The sequence below is a fragment of the Xiphophorus hellerii genome, chromosome 24, assembly GCF_003331165.1.
Source record: "Xiphophorus hellerii strain 12219 chromosome 24, Xiphophorus_hellerii-4.1, whole genome shotgun sequence".
In the NCBI taxonomy this organism is placed as follows: domain Eukaryota; kingdom Metazoa; phylum Chordata; class Actinopteri; order Cyprinodontiformes; family Poeciliidae; genus Xiphophorus; species Xiphophorus hellerii.
In genome coordinates, this window is record NC_045695.1 from 6,771,094 (window position 1) to 6,786,532 (window position 15,439).

Here is a 15,439-nt window from a genome sequence, read left to right on the forward strand (position 1 = left end):
TGATCGACGTCTGGAAACTATTTGAAATAGAAACGTAAAATGTTCTGAGGTCGGTGACCGCCTCGTCCGTCGGCCTGTTGCTACACCTGCACGTGAAACCAGCAGAAACGCTGTCGCCATGGAAACGCTACGGGGACACCTCGGGTCCAAACATGGAGGAGGCGGCATCATGCTGAGGGGAAGCTGGTCCCAGTTGATGTGAGTCATTTAGATGCTTTTCAAGGTCATAGTGAAAGTAAAAAGCTTCAACATATAAAACATTATTTTAAGATAAATATAGCCTTCTCAAAAATAAAAACACTTTTTACTCTGAAGAAATTTAAAGAACTCATAAAATTAGAATTAGTTTTATTATAATGAAACTATTTTGGATAAAAACCCAATTAAAAACTAAAACTTTTCATAATAATGACAAAAAAGAATCTGAATTTGTACTAAAAACAAAATAAAAAGCCAATAAAAAGAGAAAAGTGTTTAAAGCCATAAAGTAGAAAGATAAATAAAGCGTACTTCTTGAGGAGGAGTCGGTCCAGCGCTCCGTCTGAGGTCGTCTCCATGGTGACCTTCAGCGTCTCCTTGACCTCTTTGAGCCGAGGGTCTCCGGTCCGACGCCCCGTGGATTTCAGGGGCGTCGGACTGCCACCGCCGGGCCCCCGAGGGCCGCTGGTGTCTGGGTGCTGCAGCAGCAGCCAGAATAAGCTGCGGCGATGAAGGCCTGGAGGAGTCTTCATCACGCTGGGAGGTTTCCATGACAACTGTCAGCAAATCTCAGTTTGTTTTCTGCTAATGTCAAAAAAACACAATTTCACTGTTGCAGTGTTTCCATGAAATAAGAAATGAAATTAAAACCACATGTGAATAATTTATCTCCAGGATTCAGAGGGAACCAGAACAACCTCAGAGATCTTCTCTAATATCCAGCTGAATACCTCAATTTAGGCTTTGATGAGAAGAGAGCTGCTCTTTTCTCATCAAAGCCTAAATTGAGGTATTCAGCTGGATAATGTTCAGGTTGGCACCTTAACACTTGCTTGTCAACCTCTCTGGATGTCCACTCAAGGCATCACAACACCAAATTATTATTTTCTTTGCAGTTGTGAAACGTTTAAAACTTCCCATATTATTTCATTCCTCATAAATCATTTGCTTACTTAAACAAGCCACTCTAAAGAGAAAACTGTTCTCTGAATTTAGAAAACTAAAACTACATCAAAATCTTGCCTTATGCGATGATCATGACTTCTCTACTGTCAGACAGACCACAAAACAATCCTCACTCCCTCCTTGCATGAACTTCCTCTCACCTACTTTTCTTTCCAGCTTTTAGATAATTCATTATTTTTCATTTTGTTTACTAAATCATTTATTTATCTATCTATACTCTATATCTTCAAAATCTTCTTTTTATTTTCTTTCTGTATTTGGTTGCTTAAGAGGAAAGGAGATGGGGCTTTTTCTGTTGTTGCTCCTCTTCTATGGAACAATCTACTTTTCCAAATTAGATCTGCCCACAGCCTGGATCATTTTAAATCGCTTCTTAAAACTCATTTTTATTCCTTGGCATTTAATTGAACTAGTGTTTTGATACTCTGTTTTTATTCATTTGTTATTGTCATTCTTGTGCAGCACTTTGGTGCAGTTTTATGCCTGTTTTTAAAGTGCTATATAAATAAATTTGACATTGCTTTTTTCTTATAACTCCTACCTGAGCTCCTCCCTGCTCTGCTGCCTGATCTGCTTCACTCTTCTTGCTCTCCTGTTTTATCCTAACTTTTCTGATTGCCTTCTTCTCTCTTTTTAGCTCCTCCATCCACATTTCTAACTCACCCATTCCTTCACTACTCATATTTTTTTGATTTGATTTTTGTTTTCTGTCGTACTTCATCCTATAACTCAGTCAGTTCGTTTGAGTGTTTAATTGGCCCTGAAAGTTATATTTTTCTATCAATTAGTTTAAATTCTTTACTGAGTTAGGGTTTTGTCTTTCCATAAACTTCCAGTCCTTACACTGGAGTTTATCTTTCGGTGTTAATTTGCTATTCCCTTTTCCCATTTTGAGCAAATTAGTCAATTTCGTTCCAGTCTTAAAAACACATAGGGTGGACTCTAAAAGACTGGATAAATTCTTAGCAGGACGGTGATCAATCCCCTGTTGTGGTAATTCCCTCTTCAACCTTTTCAGGTGGGAAATTCTTGCCTACATGCATCCACCAGAGGTTCACCGTTTGCACTCCTGCCGTTTGGTATGAGGACAAATACCTAGTGGTATTTAAATTCCTCCAAGTACTCTCACACTCACACACACACTTGGTATTACGGGTTTTTCAGTTTACGCGGACTCCGCCGTCCTTCTGTTACCTATCAGTGCCTAGGATTCATGGGGTTTTACACCCCAAAGACCCTCAATTGTTCGCTCACTTTTTAATTTAAACGCTACTCACTTGTCCCCCCTTCACGGACGTCCCGTCAGCCGTTGGTTTCCAGCAGGCGTATCGGACTCCGGCTTCGAAGGAGCAATTTATCCATCCATCCATCTTCTTCCGCTTACCCGGGGTCGGGTCGCGGGGGTAGCAGCTTCAGAAGGGAGGCCCAGACTTCCCTCTCCCCGGCCACTTCTTCCAGCTCCTCCGGGGGAATCCCGAGGCGTTCCCAGGCCAGCTGAGAGACATAGTCCCTCCAGCGTGTCCTGGGTCTTCTCCGGGGCCTCCTCCCGGTGGGACGTGCCGGGAGCACCTCACCAGGGAGGCGTCCAGGAGGCATCCTGACCAGATGCCCGAGCCTCAACTGGCTCCTCTGGATGTGAAGGAGCAGCGGCTCTACTCTGAGTCCCTCCCGGATGACTGAGCTTCTCACCCTGTCTCTAAGGGAGAGCCCAGCCACTCTACGGAGAAAACCCATTTCGGCCGCTTGTATCCGCGATCTCGTTCTTTCGGTCACGACCCAAAGCTCATGACCATAGATGAGGGTGGGAACGTAGATCGACCGGTAAATCGAGAGCTTCGCTTTTTGGCTCAGCTCTCTCTTCACCACGACGGACCGGTACAGCGCCCGCTTGACTGCAGACGCTGCGCCAATCCGCCTGTCGATCTCCCGCTCCCTTCTTCCCCCATTCGTGAACAAGATCCCGAGATACTTGAACTCCTCCACTTGGGGCAGGACAAACCCCCTGACCCGGAGAAGGCACTCTACCCTTTTCCGGCTCAAAAAAATGGCCTCGGATTTGGAGGCACTGATCCTCATCCCGGCCGCTTCACACTCGGCTGCGAACCGCTCCAGCGAGAGCTGCAGATCACGGCCTGATGAAGCCAAAAGGATCACATCGTCCGCAAAAAGCAGAGATGAGATCCTAAGGCCACCAAATCGGATCCCCTCAACACCTTGGCTGCGCCTAGAAATTCTGTCCATGAAAGTGATGAACAGAATCGGTGACAAAGCTCAGCCCTGGCGGAGTCCAACTCTCACCGGAAACGAGCCCGACTTACTGCCGGCAATGCGGACCAGACTCTGACACCGGTCATACAGGGACCTGACAGCCCGTATCAAAGGGCCCGGTACCCCATACTCCCGGAGAACCCCCCACAGGGCTCCCCGAGGGACACGGTCGAACGCCTTCTCCAAGTCCACAAAACACATGTAGACTAGTTGGGCGAACTCCCGTGCACCCTCCAGGACCCTGCAGGGTGTAGAGCTGGTCCAGTGTTCCACGACCAGGACGAAAACCACACTGCTCTTCCTGAATCCGAGGTTCGACTATCCGACGGATAGTTTCCAGCAGGCGGGTCGGAGACACAGTCCTGGAAAGGATCTGTGAGACTCCTAGGAGCCTGCGGTGGTCACGGTCTTCTGATGTCCGTTCCTCCCTCTGGAAGCCGCAGATTTCTGCCTCTGCTCTCAAGCTTCATCTGAGTCTAGCCCTGCTTTTGTGGTCGCTATTTAATCTTATTTCGAAATTAAAATATCCAGGGTGGCACCCAATACCTCAAAGTCCCTGATTGATACATTTTGATGAACGTTCTCCCAATTATCTGAAATAAATTTGATTTCTCTTCTTTAGTTTCTTCATCCGGGGTCTGAATCTCTGTTTTGTCCATCTTTTCTTCGTCAGCCTTTAAATTTTCTTCCCTGGCTTTAAGTTTGTCCATCTTCAATTTAAGTCCAGCAATTTCTTGAGTGAGCTCTTCGTTCACCTTGCCAATCCAGTACAACTGTTGCGATTTCTCTTTCATTGAATTGTTAAAATTTCTTTTATCGACCATTGTTCCCCATTTTACCTTCTTATTATGTGTTGACAGGGCTTTGCTTTCTGATTGTAATTGTTCAACTGTAGCTTTAGCCTCGTCCAATTCACTATTTAAAGTCTTGAATTGTTGCTTCAAATAATCATTTTTGTTGACCAGCCTTTCATTCTCTGTCTGCCAGGTATCTTTTTTCCTGGCATTCAGTCTCTCAATCTTCAGCCTCAGATTTTCGACAGTTTTCTGAAGCTTCTTGTTCTCTCCTGTAAGCTTCCGGCAGCTCTTCTCCAAACTTTCCACGTTCTCCAGCAATTCATTTCGTCGCGCCATCGTTCAGTTTTGTTTGAGATTGAAGTCTGCAAATGAATTTCTCTGTGGAACCTGGGAATACAAAGACAGGCGGCTGTGATGTCACAGACAGGATGAGTGACATCACAGCTTCACGTCAAAGCCACAAGAAGTCTGTTGGGTGAGGGGGAGGGAGAGGGGGGCGGATGTTGTTTTTTTTTTAAACTTTATTCGCAGACACACTGTATAACGACAGAGTTATGCCTCATTTGTTCTGCCTCAAGAAAAAACAAATACAGATAAACATATTCAAGATAAAGAAAAAGCTAAGGGTTCATTTAAAGCAATACAGATTCCAATTGTTTTATTTTCTGTAGCTCTTTTTCTGTCATCTTCATGTCGAATCTTCACATTCAAAGACAAACTCCCAGGATTTTCTGGTTTTTATTCATTTTTATTTTTCACAGATTGTGAGAACATCCCACCTTTAAATGGCTTGTTTTCCGGTAGAGAAGAGACATTAAAAAAAAAAATTTAAGATAGGCAACAAGATTCTATGAAACAGTGTCATTGTTTTTATTGTTTTATACTTGTGCATATGTATTAATTGTTTTTATCTTGTAACCAGGTTGCTATGTATTGCAAATTTTTTGCTCAGGTCCCTCTTGAAAATGAGATCTAGATCTCAACGGGGTTTACCTGATTAAATAAAGGAATATGAATTACACCCATTGAGTAAATATGAATGCAGCAGCGCCCTCTGCTGTTTGACAAAGGTTAAAAAAAACCCAAAAAAACTACTTGCCGCATGTTTACGTTTATTAAGTGTTATGTCACCGAATATCTTACAAAACTCAAACTCTTATGCATCACTTTTTTACACAAAGTGATGCATTTCAAACAGTTATTTTCATGATCCAATCAACTTCTATTCAGACACAAGAAATGCCATGATGGATTTGTATTAGATTTTTTTTTTCTAAAACAAGTAATTACAAAAGTTATTTCCTCTATACAAATATACACAAAACTGTTGTTAATCTTTAGTTTGGGTAAGAATGGTCACCAAAAATCTGTGAACTAGCTCATGTCATGTATTTTCTTTTAATACATTAATATCAAATCGGCACAAGCAAGACATTGTGATTTTAAACACAAATCAGTAATATTGAATAAAAACCACAGGGGCCTATTATACAGTAATGGCACATTTTTAGAGCTAAGGTTTAATTTAGAAGCATATTAAATAGTTTTTCTTAATTAGTACCTTTTTCTGTTACAAACTGACCCCGGCCCCCCATCAGAGAAGGGGAAAGTTTTTTTTGTTATAAAACACACCGTTTTAAATTTATACAAAGTAGTGTAGCATTACAAGTGTGCAATGTTGCATTAAATCGATGTTTATGGTAACTATTTAAGAAAAATGTACGGAATAAGAAAATATATTAAATTGGATGCTTTTCGAAAAGCAAAAATAGTGACTTGTGTCTCGTAACAGCATGCAGGATCCCACCTGAGCAGAGTCTCTGCAGCTCCTCACCATGTGGTCTCCACGGCCATATTAATAGAAAAATGTTTACAGTTTTCAATTTTTTAAATGAACCAATTCCAGTGAACTCGTTACAGTTGCCATGTTTGCTCGTTTTATTTCCACAAGTGACATAAATTATGGACATTCAAGTTTGAATAATTACATAATCCACTAAATATTAGATTGTCTCTGTGCTGCAATATAAAACATAACGCAATGTTTGACACATGCACTGTTTCAGTGCAAAGCAATATGAGCTGATATCATTTTGCGCATTTATAACAGCTGACAAAGGCTTTACATTCAAGTATATTTTTAAATATCGCCTCTGACCAAACAGAATGAGAAGTAGTGGTGTTGGATGCTGCCTTTTCTTTTTTTTTTTTTTTAAATCACTTAAAAAATAAACAAACAGACAAATAAATAGGTCAGTTTCTTTCTTGGCACCTGTTCTGCATGTTTGTTTTTCAAATTATATGATCCCACCGTCCTCTGTTTTGTTTTGACACGTAACGTAAGTCCGATTTAGCCCGGTGACAGAAGTAAACAAAAAATCACAGGAGTGTATTTACACAGTGGAGCTCTTGTAAAAATGATTTTTCAGAAAACTCACCATTTCTGCCCATTCAGAGTCATGCAGTTCGCTGCAGCTACAGAGAGTTAATGTCGTTTCAATGGTTTGCGCCTCACATGCTGTCAGCTCCTACATTTATGTTGACAGTTACATAACAGTACAGCTTTTGTGACAGAAATAACCATAACATAAAAATCACGTTGGCTATGCAAAGACTCATGCTGCTTTAATTTCTCTCAAAGTCTCTAATCTTGCTGAGACAAAAATAGTTCTGACATCAGAATTCTGAGAGAAAAAAGTTAGAATTCTGAGATTCAGTGTAGAATTAAAAAAAAAATAATAAAAAATTCTCACATTAATGATAGAAGTCTGGAAAAAATCAAGAAAAAAAAGTCAGACTTCTGACATTCTATGATTTAAGTTAGAATTTTACGCTACAAGTCTGAATTTTGAGAGGAAAAACGTCAGTATTGGAGATTTCTTTTCCCTCTTGAATACTCACACTAGAACCACATTTTATTAGGATTTCATTAGGAAAAAGAGAAGTTTAGCTAGAACGCATTAAAAAACACCAAAAAATTTATTGCACACCAACATAGAAGTGGCGTACATTTGTTTTCATCTCCCTTAACCCTGATGATACCCTGGAATACAATCCACTGTCTTTACTAGCAATTAGTAAACATCCATCCATCCATCCATCCATTTTCTGTTCACCCTTGTCCCTAATGGGGTCGGGAGGGTTGCTGGTGCCTATCTCCAGCTACGTTCCGGGCGAGAGGCGGGGTACACCCTGGACAGGTCGCCAGACTGTCGCAGGGCAACACAGAGACATACAGGACAAACAACCATGAACACACACACTCACACCTAGGGAGAATTTAGAGAAACCAATTGACCTGACAGTCATGTTTTTGGACTGTGGGAGGAAGCCGGAGTACCCGGAGAGAACCCACGCATGCACAGGGAGAACATGCAAACTCCATGCAGAAAGACCCCGGCCGGGAATCGAACCCAGGACCTTCTTGCTGCAAGGCAACAGTGATACCAACTGCGCCACTGTGCAGCCCAATTAGTAAACAGCATCCATTAATTTGTAATTACATTTCAGAATTAAATCCAGATGTTCTGTGAAGGCCTCAGGAGAGACCAGAATTGAAGTTTTGCTTATTGGGAAACTGAAACTGACACCCTGAACACCATGTTTTTGTCCTTCCACTTTAATTCATGTTGGTCTATCACATAAAATGCTAATAAAATAAGCTCAAGCTTGTGGTAAAAGGGGAATGAAAACTGTTGCGGGGAAGCCTATCTACATGCAGACTGCCCCAATCGTGGCTGACTCAGCGATTTGCAGGTAAAGCCTTTAAAAACAATCTAATTGTGATTGCTTGTGATTTTGCACTCTCTCAAGTTCTTCCTCATGGTTTTCTGCTGACGTCTACCTCGCCAGCTGATGCATGCTTGGCCATGCGTTTTGCATCCCAGAGGCTCCAGTTAGAAGTCAGAGGTAGTATGTTGCAGTAAGTACTGTCCTCTGTCCACGGCTCAGTGGTAGCTCTAACGTGGGACAGAGGACGGTGCAGGGGGACATCTCCTGCTGCGTCTGACAGAGACGCTTCAGTTCTCACCGTAACCTCGCTATCTGTGCTCATAGGCGCCCCCTGTGGTTCGTTCTGGACATGGTGAGCGGCAAAGACACGGAGGAGAGGGAGGACACCTCCCAGTACAGCGAGCGGGACAGGAAGAGCTGGTAGAGGATCACCATGGAGATGGACTGACAGAGGATCACGCCGATGGTGATGACCTACAGAATAAAAGGTAGTGACAGAGGTAATGAAGATTTCAGGTAACGGACAGTCAAATTCTGGAAGTCGTGGCCTCGCACCTTTTCCCTCTGGTGGTCGTTGAAGACCACAGACATGAGGACGAGGACGGGGTGACAAAGGAACCACAGGAAGCAGCCCTGTGGAGAGAAGACAACCTGGAGGTCAGGCGGCTGTCAGGCTCAGAGGCTGCTGGTGGAGCTCAGAGTCGTCACCTTAGCAAAGCAGAGGTAGAAGTCTCTCTTCAGGGTGCTCCTCTCTGTGGAGACGATCTGGTAGAGGACGGAGGCCAGCAGGAGGGACAGCGCCACTCTCAGAGCCAGGAGGAGGAGACCTGCTAGGCTTCGTTGGGCGTGATAACTGTGGTGTTCGCTCTCTGACTCAGAGTACTGCTCCCACAGCAGCAGGACCCCCTGGGAACCACAGATCGGGTCAATGTGTAAGGCTACGAATCGGATTGCTCTCTGCCAGCCATGACTGCCGATATCAACTTTGTGGACAACACCAATCCCCACCAGAACATCAAAAAGCTTCTCTAGTAACAAACTCTGGCCACATAAAAACAAAAGCTGGTACCTGTGTGACCACGCCGCCGACAGCGACGGCCGTGGACGCCGGGGAGCGCTCCCACTGCAGCGGTCTGGACTGCGGCTTCCTGCCTCGACTCAGAGTCCAGCCCATACACAGGCTCAGCAGCATGTACAGCATGGACACCTGAGACACCATGTCCCAGACTGCACGGCAACACACACAGAAGCGCAAAGAAGACGTGACTAAAGGTGGCGTTGTTTAATTGATGTGTGAGTAGAGTTAAGGTGAGGCGCGGAGCGCAACGTACACTCTGCCAGGCTGCCCATCAGGGGGATCCCAGTACCGTCTCTGGAATACCTGCCGGACACCAGATTACTCATTTTTAGTTCAACTTAAAGAATAAAGCTCGGTTCAAAGCCATTCATATTTGAAGCTTAGTTCTGATTGTTTTCGTTTCTCCACAGGAAACAGGAGAATGTTCAAAAGCAAAAAAACTGACATTGTATTGACATTGTGACGTCAATAATGAGTGGATAAACATTTGTGTGCATTACAGCAATCAAACACATGGATAGAATATCGTGAAAGAGTTGAATATTTTCTAATCGCTCATTTCTGAACGTAAAAGTCATTATATACTGACTTGACGGTGGACACTTCTATAGGACGGTTGGATGGAGGCTACCTGGCCAGGTGGATGTAGTTGCAGAGGGCAGAGCAGCCTTGCAGAGCCAGGGCCATGGTCAGCACCTTGAGGACCGTGTGCATGGGGCCCCCTTTCTTCAGCGCCTGATACAGAGGCTGGAAGTAGATGCAGCAGGCGATGAAGTAGGCGAGAAGTAGGAGGAAGTAGAAACTGTGCAGCCCTGAGAAAACACATTTGTGTACGGTTAAAAACGAAACCCCAGGAAGAGTTTGGAACAACTAAAAACATGGCCGTCCTCCTAAACCGACATCGTGTGTCAGAGTCGTCTGACCTGCTTCCTCTGCGCTGAAGTGATCCAGCGGGTTCCCAGCAGAGTCGGGGTTGAACAGCAGGAGAGTGAAGCCGAGGTCGGCGAACGACGGCGTTGCTGAGTTTTCCTGACAAGAAAACAAACAACGGGAATATTTCCTCATCCCAACGGTTGTATTTGAATTTTATGTCCGTGGAAACATGCAACATTCCCAGTTACCTCGCACGTGTATCTGTCGGCGTACAGCACCTGCCAGGCTGTGGGCGAAGACTGACGAGGGATCGTCTGGTTGTGTTCGTCCTGGCTGAGGGAAACTGAAGCAGGTGGTGGGGAGAAAAGTCAGTCAATGGCCTCTTGATCTCTTCGTAGTAATAAACTAGAACACTTACTGGTGAACTGGGCTCTGCTGAGTCGCTGGGAGCAGCTCAGGTTGTCCAGGTCTGAGTCCATGTCCTGGTACAGCAGCAGCCTGGCCTCCTTCTCTGTTCCCAGGGATGGGTTGTCCAGCCGACACACCAGCAGCCCGCCGTCACCTGCTAAAATGAAATAAATCAAGAAAATATCAGACACTTTCTACTTTTTTTAAAGTGTATTTTAACATCGAGTAATATTTTATTACAGATTAAGATAGATAAAACAAGATTTCAATAAAGGAATGACTACATCAGCATCAATCAAATTAGTTGGGCAGTTTATTAAGTTAAAGAAATAAAGACAAGGTGAGACTAAATACTACGTTAATATGAAATAAACTATTAAGAATGAGATTGTGTTCCATTTCAATTTTACTGACACACAAAAAAGGTTATTAAAAAAATGAATTAATCTATAATCTTTATTACTTTCAGTCTTCAAAGATGAAAAATTCTCATTAATGTTCTAAAATTTTACAACACAATTTACAAGTTTCCTTTTTTTAAAAAAAACAATTGCATATATATTACCATCCCATATATTCAAATGACACCAACTTATATTTTGTCTTATATAATTTTCAAAGCCAAAGAGTGGCAGCAACATTCTAATCAGCTTTTTAAAAAATCTAATTCAAAAAGAAGTTGCTAAATGTATGTCCAACTATTTTTTTCCTCCATATCTTCACTTAGCAGAAAACAATAGATAACATAGAGATGTAAATAACAGAATGTAGAATAGAACAGCAAACATAAAACCAAAACTACTGAATGATATGTCCAGGGTCCCAGGAGGATTAAGAGATGTCCGAAGGTGATGATAATCACTGCAGACATTACTAGTCCAAGTTAATAATTAGTCAGTTGGTCACACCCTTTAATGTGGATAATAAGGTATTAAAACCGAACGGAAGCAATGAATTTCATCCAGAACCGATGAGAGTCCCCGCAGAGGAGGAGCAGCTTGTGCCCGTGCTGGAGTGACACGTTAGCGGCCACAGCTGCACATCAGCACCGTTACCTTGGTACATGAATTTGGTGATGAACTGGCCATTTTCCTGCCTCGCCGCTTCGCTCCTGAAGACCCCCCTCACAGATTTCCCCGAAGCCTTCAGGCTGAGCAGCAGCGCGACGACGAGGGTCGCTGATAAACGCCACATTTTTTCCCACTTTTGCGGTGCAACGATGAAGAGAAAATAAAACGTCGGGCTAATCAGTTCAATGAGCCACGAAGCCAGAAGTAAACCAGCGGCGTCGAGCTAACCGCGGTTAGCAAGTACTAAACCGGAAATAGACTGCGGACGGTGAAAAGTAATAATTTGTCCAATGACGACGTTAATCCTTTCACACATTTCATAATTAAACCGAATTGGATAATTTTGTTGACTCAAATCCACTTAATTTTTTTTGTCAATTCACTTAAAATTTACTGTAATTATCTCTGTAAAAGTCAGGCTTCATATTGGAAGCTATAAAGATGGATGCCAAGCGGCTGAAAAAATGTATCGAATGTATTATATAGCACCTATATCTCATTATTCTTACACAAAAAACTATTTTAACAACCGGAGCCACTGAGACTTACTTTGAAAAGAATACCGGATCATCAAACATTTTATCTCGCTTGAAATGCCTTGCCTTTCATCCCGTTGACTGCTGACAGTTCGATTGACTCAGGATTTACCCAACCAGACCGTGGGAGTCATCTTACGTCATACAGTTTACCCAATCAAATTGCGGAGAGCGGTGTCCAACGCGGAAACGCACCGCCTAATTTCAACGTGTCAACACTGCCGTTAACGGGTTTACAACTGTCGTGCAGGGCACAACTCTACTGTACGGAAGAAAATGAAGAACTTCTGTATTGTCCGTCAAAAAAAGATGTTTTTATGGCTAAAATAGAAATGACAGCTGAAGGAAGAGCAGAGGATGAACTTCAAAAGGACGGTTTTGGTGACAGGAGGGTCTGGATTCATGTAGGTTAATATTAAAACTATGATAAAAGCTGAAATATACAGTATGGGGAACCTTTTGCTTCAGTTTTCTGTTATAACGCATGTGACGTGCAAATATCAAGAGCAGGACATTGTGATGTTCTGAATTTCAATTGGTTCTCTAATTTCGATATTTGCAGTGGCTCTCATCTGGTATGTTCGCTGGTCGCCAGTTACCCAGAATGGAGGATTATTAACTTGGATATTGTAAGTCTGCAAGAATACATACACCGCGACTGTCCCACATTTGTCACGACCACAAAATGTGCTTTAATGGGCTTTTTGTGACAGAAAATGAACAGACGGTTTGCTCAGTTTTTGCCCATTTTTATTTGTAACACAAATGAAGTTAATATTGGATGGAGAAACATCTGGGAGCAGTATTTCAAGTAGCACAGATTCCGATTTTACCTGATTGGAGAGGATGGGAAGGAGGAATAATCATAAATGTCAAGGGTTATATCCCCTACTCCAACATCTGTCTGCCTGCCAGAGATATTTAAAGAAGTGAAGCAAAAGCAAATGAGGTGGATAAACAATTCTTGCCAACAACTGATGACAGGAATCCGGAGCTTCTTAATGTGAAATATTGTACAATTTATTATGATTTATTAAACTTGGCTAAATAAAACAAGTATTTAAAATGGACAATCCAAATTCTGCTTGTGAAAATTTAATTTTCTACACTAATATTCAAACCCTCTCTAAAAATATGGAAACTGCATGCCTTTCTTTTACATTAGACAAACTTACAAAACAAATCGTTTTTTGGTTTTTTTAAACATTCCTTTCCTTACAAAAAAATAATAAATTGGTTTCATTAAAGAGTTGGGTATTTAGTTTGTGGTTGAGTGGGTAAAAAAAAAAAAAAAAAGAGAGAAGATTTGCGTTTTTGATCTGGAAAAAATATAATTTTGAGGCACCTTCGACGTGACCATGTTTTATTGTTTATTAATCCTTTTGCAAAAGAATTGCTGAAATAATTTATGTCTAATTTTGCAGTTGGATTACTGCTGCAGTCCCAGGAGTCTGGAAGGGCTTGAAAACAGAGACAATTACACTTTCATTCAGGTAAAAATTTGCCTTTTTTAAAAAAAAAATTGCATATGAAATAAAATAAATATCCTGTATTTTGTGTCTGCATGCTGCACAGGGAGACGTGTGTAACCCACAGTTGGTGAATCATATCTTCATCACTGAAAACATTGATGTCATCTTTCACCTGGCAGCTAAAACTCATGTTGGTGAGCAGCCTCAGTTCAGATTTCACTTCATAAGCAGTTCAGTCCAGTTCTTTATACGCTCCTTTTTTCCCCCCCAGAGTCTTCGTTCGAGATCCCCTCCGTTTTCCAGCGGGTCAACGTCGACGGAACCAGGGTTCTACTGGATGCCGCCCATCGGGCTCGACACCAGCCGCAGCGCTTTGTCTACGTCAGCACGGACGAAGTGTACGGAACCAGCCTGGATGAGGTCAGTGAGGTTTTCATTTTTATTTTCCACCAGGTCGGATTCCATACTAGATTGCGTTTCTCTTTCCTTTCAGGCATTTGACGAGGGCTGTCCGCTGAGGCCGACCAACCCGTACGCTGCTACTAAAGCAGCTGCTGAGTATCTGGTCAGGTCCTACTGGGACAAGTATCAGGTCTGGAGTTTGTCATTTTATTTTTTTTAATCTTATCGAGATTAATAACGTCACTTTGTTTTTCCAGTTTCCAATTATCATCACCAGGAGCAACAACATCTATGGACCTAGGCAGTTCACAGAGAAGGTATAGTTAATCTACAACTATTTCAAGGAATTAAGGCAGTCAGAGTATTTGATTTTTTTCCAAATGTTTCAGGTGATTCCCAGGTTTCTCACCTTGTTGCAGAACAACAACAAATGGTAGGTGTGGTCAAACTTACCAAGCGTACCTCACGATACAAGCCAAATGACGCGTTCTTCCTGCTGCAGCACCATTCAGGGAACCCTGGCCATGTCCCGCCACTTCCTGTTCGTCAGCGACGCCGTCCAGGCCTTCCTGCTGGTTCTGGAGAAAGGGACGGTGGGCGACGTCTACAACGTGGGAACAAGCGTCGAGATTCCCATCGTGCAGCTGGCGAGGGAACTAGTTAGGATGGTGGGTCTCGTGAAACTGTGACGCATCAGTCAGTTTCAGAATTGAAACGGTTTCTGCTTCCTCCAGGTAAAGAACGTGACTGAATCCGAAGCGAACGACTGGATTGAGTTCGTCTCCAGCAGGTTAGGAAATTATGTTAATAGAAGGTTTTTTTCCCCCCTACTTTCAGGAAATAGCCAGAGCAAATTTCACACAATACAGTGCACTTAATACTTTCAAAAACATTTCCAGCTAATGCATTTTCTTTCCTGATCCAATAGGCCGCAGGTCGACCTTCGTTACCCAATCAGGAGTGAGAAGCTGCAGCGGCTGGGCTGGAGAGCAGAGACGTCCTGGGCTGAAGGCATCAGACAAACAGGTTCAATAATCCACCCAGTGTGAAATGATCAGAGTTCCTACAAAGTTTTCATGACTGAAGTCCATTGTTTTCTATATTGAAGGCTGGATGGACATATTGACAACCACAGACTAAAAACAAAACAAAAACAAGGGATGATACATTTTGGCAATGAAATATGGAAGATAGTGTGGAAGTTATTCCATGTCAGTACATATGTAGACTTTCCCAAACCGAGTAGGAACCTTAAAATATGGATTCTCTTCTGTCATTGCTTACTTACCCGTCCTGTTTTCTGTGCGCTTGTCTTTCAGTGAAGTGGTACCAAGACAACCCAGACTTCTGGTTGGACGTCAATAAGGACCAGCGAATCAGAAAGGAGCCTGAAAAAGCCTCAACCACATGACCAGGCGTAGTTTGTCCTGCAACTTGACTGACAGGAAGACCCGTTTCCCTCTCCATGAGATTTGTAACAGCTATGGCTGATTATTCAGCTCAGGAACAAAATTATGTTATGTTTTGAATGTGCCAGACGACAGTAAGGCTGAGTCCAACTGTTGCCGCCTGTAAATCAACGCCTCAAGTTTTTCTAATAAATTATTTTTGCTCAATTTAAGACGAGCATTTTTCCTCT

At 42.7% G+C, this 15,439-nt stretch overlaps 2 protein-coding genes and 1 long non-coding RNA gene across 5 annotated transcripts; 1 reads left to right on the forward strand and 2 right to left on the reverse strand.

The window, feature by feature from the left end:
- Positions 1 to 7,714: 7,714 nt before the first annotated feature.
- On the reverse strand, positions 7,715 to 12,056 carry LOC116715541 (integral membrane protein GPR180-like). Of its 3 annotated transcripts, none has more exons than XM_032555998.1 (10): positions 11,940 to 12,056; positions 10,331 to 10,477; positions 10,161 to 10,255; positions 9,963 to 10,068; positions 9,671 to 9,851; positions 9,293 to 9,342; positions 9,031 to 9,188; positions 8,670 to 8,867; positions 8,517 to 8,594; positions 7,715 to 8,435 (listed from the first exon to the last, which is right to left on the reverse strand). In XM_032555998.1, the coding sequence occupies exons 1-10, from the start codon at positions 11,959 to 11,961 to the stop codon at positions 8,280 to 8,282; spliced, it is 1,191 nt and encodes a 396-aa protein (XP_032411889.1). In that variant the 5' UTR covers positions 11,962 to 12,056; the 3' UTR covers positions 7,715 to 8,279. The 3 variants fall into 3 exon arrangements, with proteins under 3 accessions (XP_032411889.1, XP_032411887.1, XP_032411886.1); XM_032555996.1 differs by lacking the exon at positions 11,940 to 12,056 and adding an exon at positions 11,376 to 11,647 and having other exon boundaries at positions 10,331 to 10,474; XM_032555995.1 differs by lacking the exon at positions 11,940 to 12,056 and adding an exon at positions 11,376 to 11,643 and having other exon boundaries at positions 7,716 to 8,435.
- A 104-nt stretch (positions 12,057 to 12,160) lies between these two features.
- tgds (TDP-glucose 4,6-dehydratase) lies at positions 12,161 to 15,421 on the forward strand. The gene is made up of 12 exons (XM_032556005.1): positions 12,161 to 12,330; positions 12,489 to 12,555; positions 13,351 to 13,419; positions 13,502 to 13,592; positions 13,670 to 13,818; positions 13,892 to 13,990; positions 14,058 to 14,117; positions 14,190 to 14,233; positions 14,303 to 14,468; positions 14,535 to 14,590; positions 14,729 to 14,826; positions 15,120 to 15,421. The coding sequence occupies exons 1-12, from the start codon at positions 12,284 to 12,286 to the stop codon at positions 15,209 to 15,211; spliced, it is 1,038 nt and encodes a 345-aa protein (XP_032411896.1). The 5' UTR covers positions 12,161 to 12,283; the 3' UTR covers positions 15,212 to 15,421.
- LOC116715570 (uncharacterized) lies at positions 13,447 to 14,364 on the reverse strand. The gene is made up of 2 exons (XR_004338193.1): positions 14,254 to 14,364; positions 13,447 to 14,097 (listed from the first exon to the last, which is right to left on the reverse strand). It is a non-coding gene; the product is annotated as an uncharacterized LOC116715570 (long non-coding RNA).
- Positions 15,422 to 15,439: the final 18 nt, after the last annotated feature.

Coding starts and splice junctions, on each gene's coding strand:
- LOC116715541 (XM_032555995.1), bottom strand. CDS start 11,514: ATGTGGCGTTTATCAGCGACCCTCGTCGTCGCGCTGCTGCTCAGCCTG. Junction 8,868..9,030: donor TCGGCGGCGTGGTCACACAG/GTACCAGCTTTT, acceptor TGTGGTTCCCAG/GGGGTCCTGCTGCTGTGGGA. Junction 8,595..8,669: donor TCTACCTCTGCTTTGCTAAG/GTGACGACTCTG, acceptor TTCTCTCCACAG/GGCTGCTTCCTGTGGTTCCT.
- tgds (XM_032556005.1), top strand. CDS start 12,284: ATGAACTTCAAAAGGACGGTTTTGGTGACAGGAGGGTCTGGATTCAT. Junction 12,556..13,350: donor GGATTATTAACTTGGATATT/GTAAGTCTGCAA, acceptor CTAATTTTGCAG/TTGGATTACTGCTGCAGTCC. Junction 14,827..15,119: donor TGAAGGCATCAGACAAACAG/GTTCAATAATCC, acceptor CTTGTCTTTCAG/TGAAGTGGTACCAAGACAAC.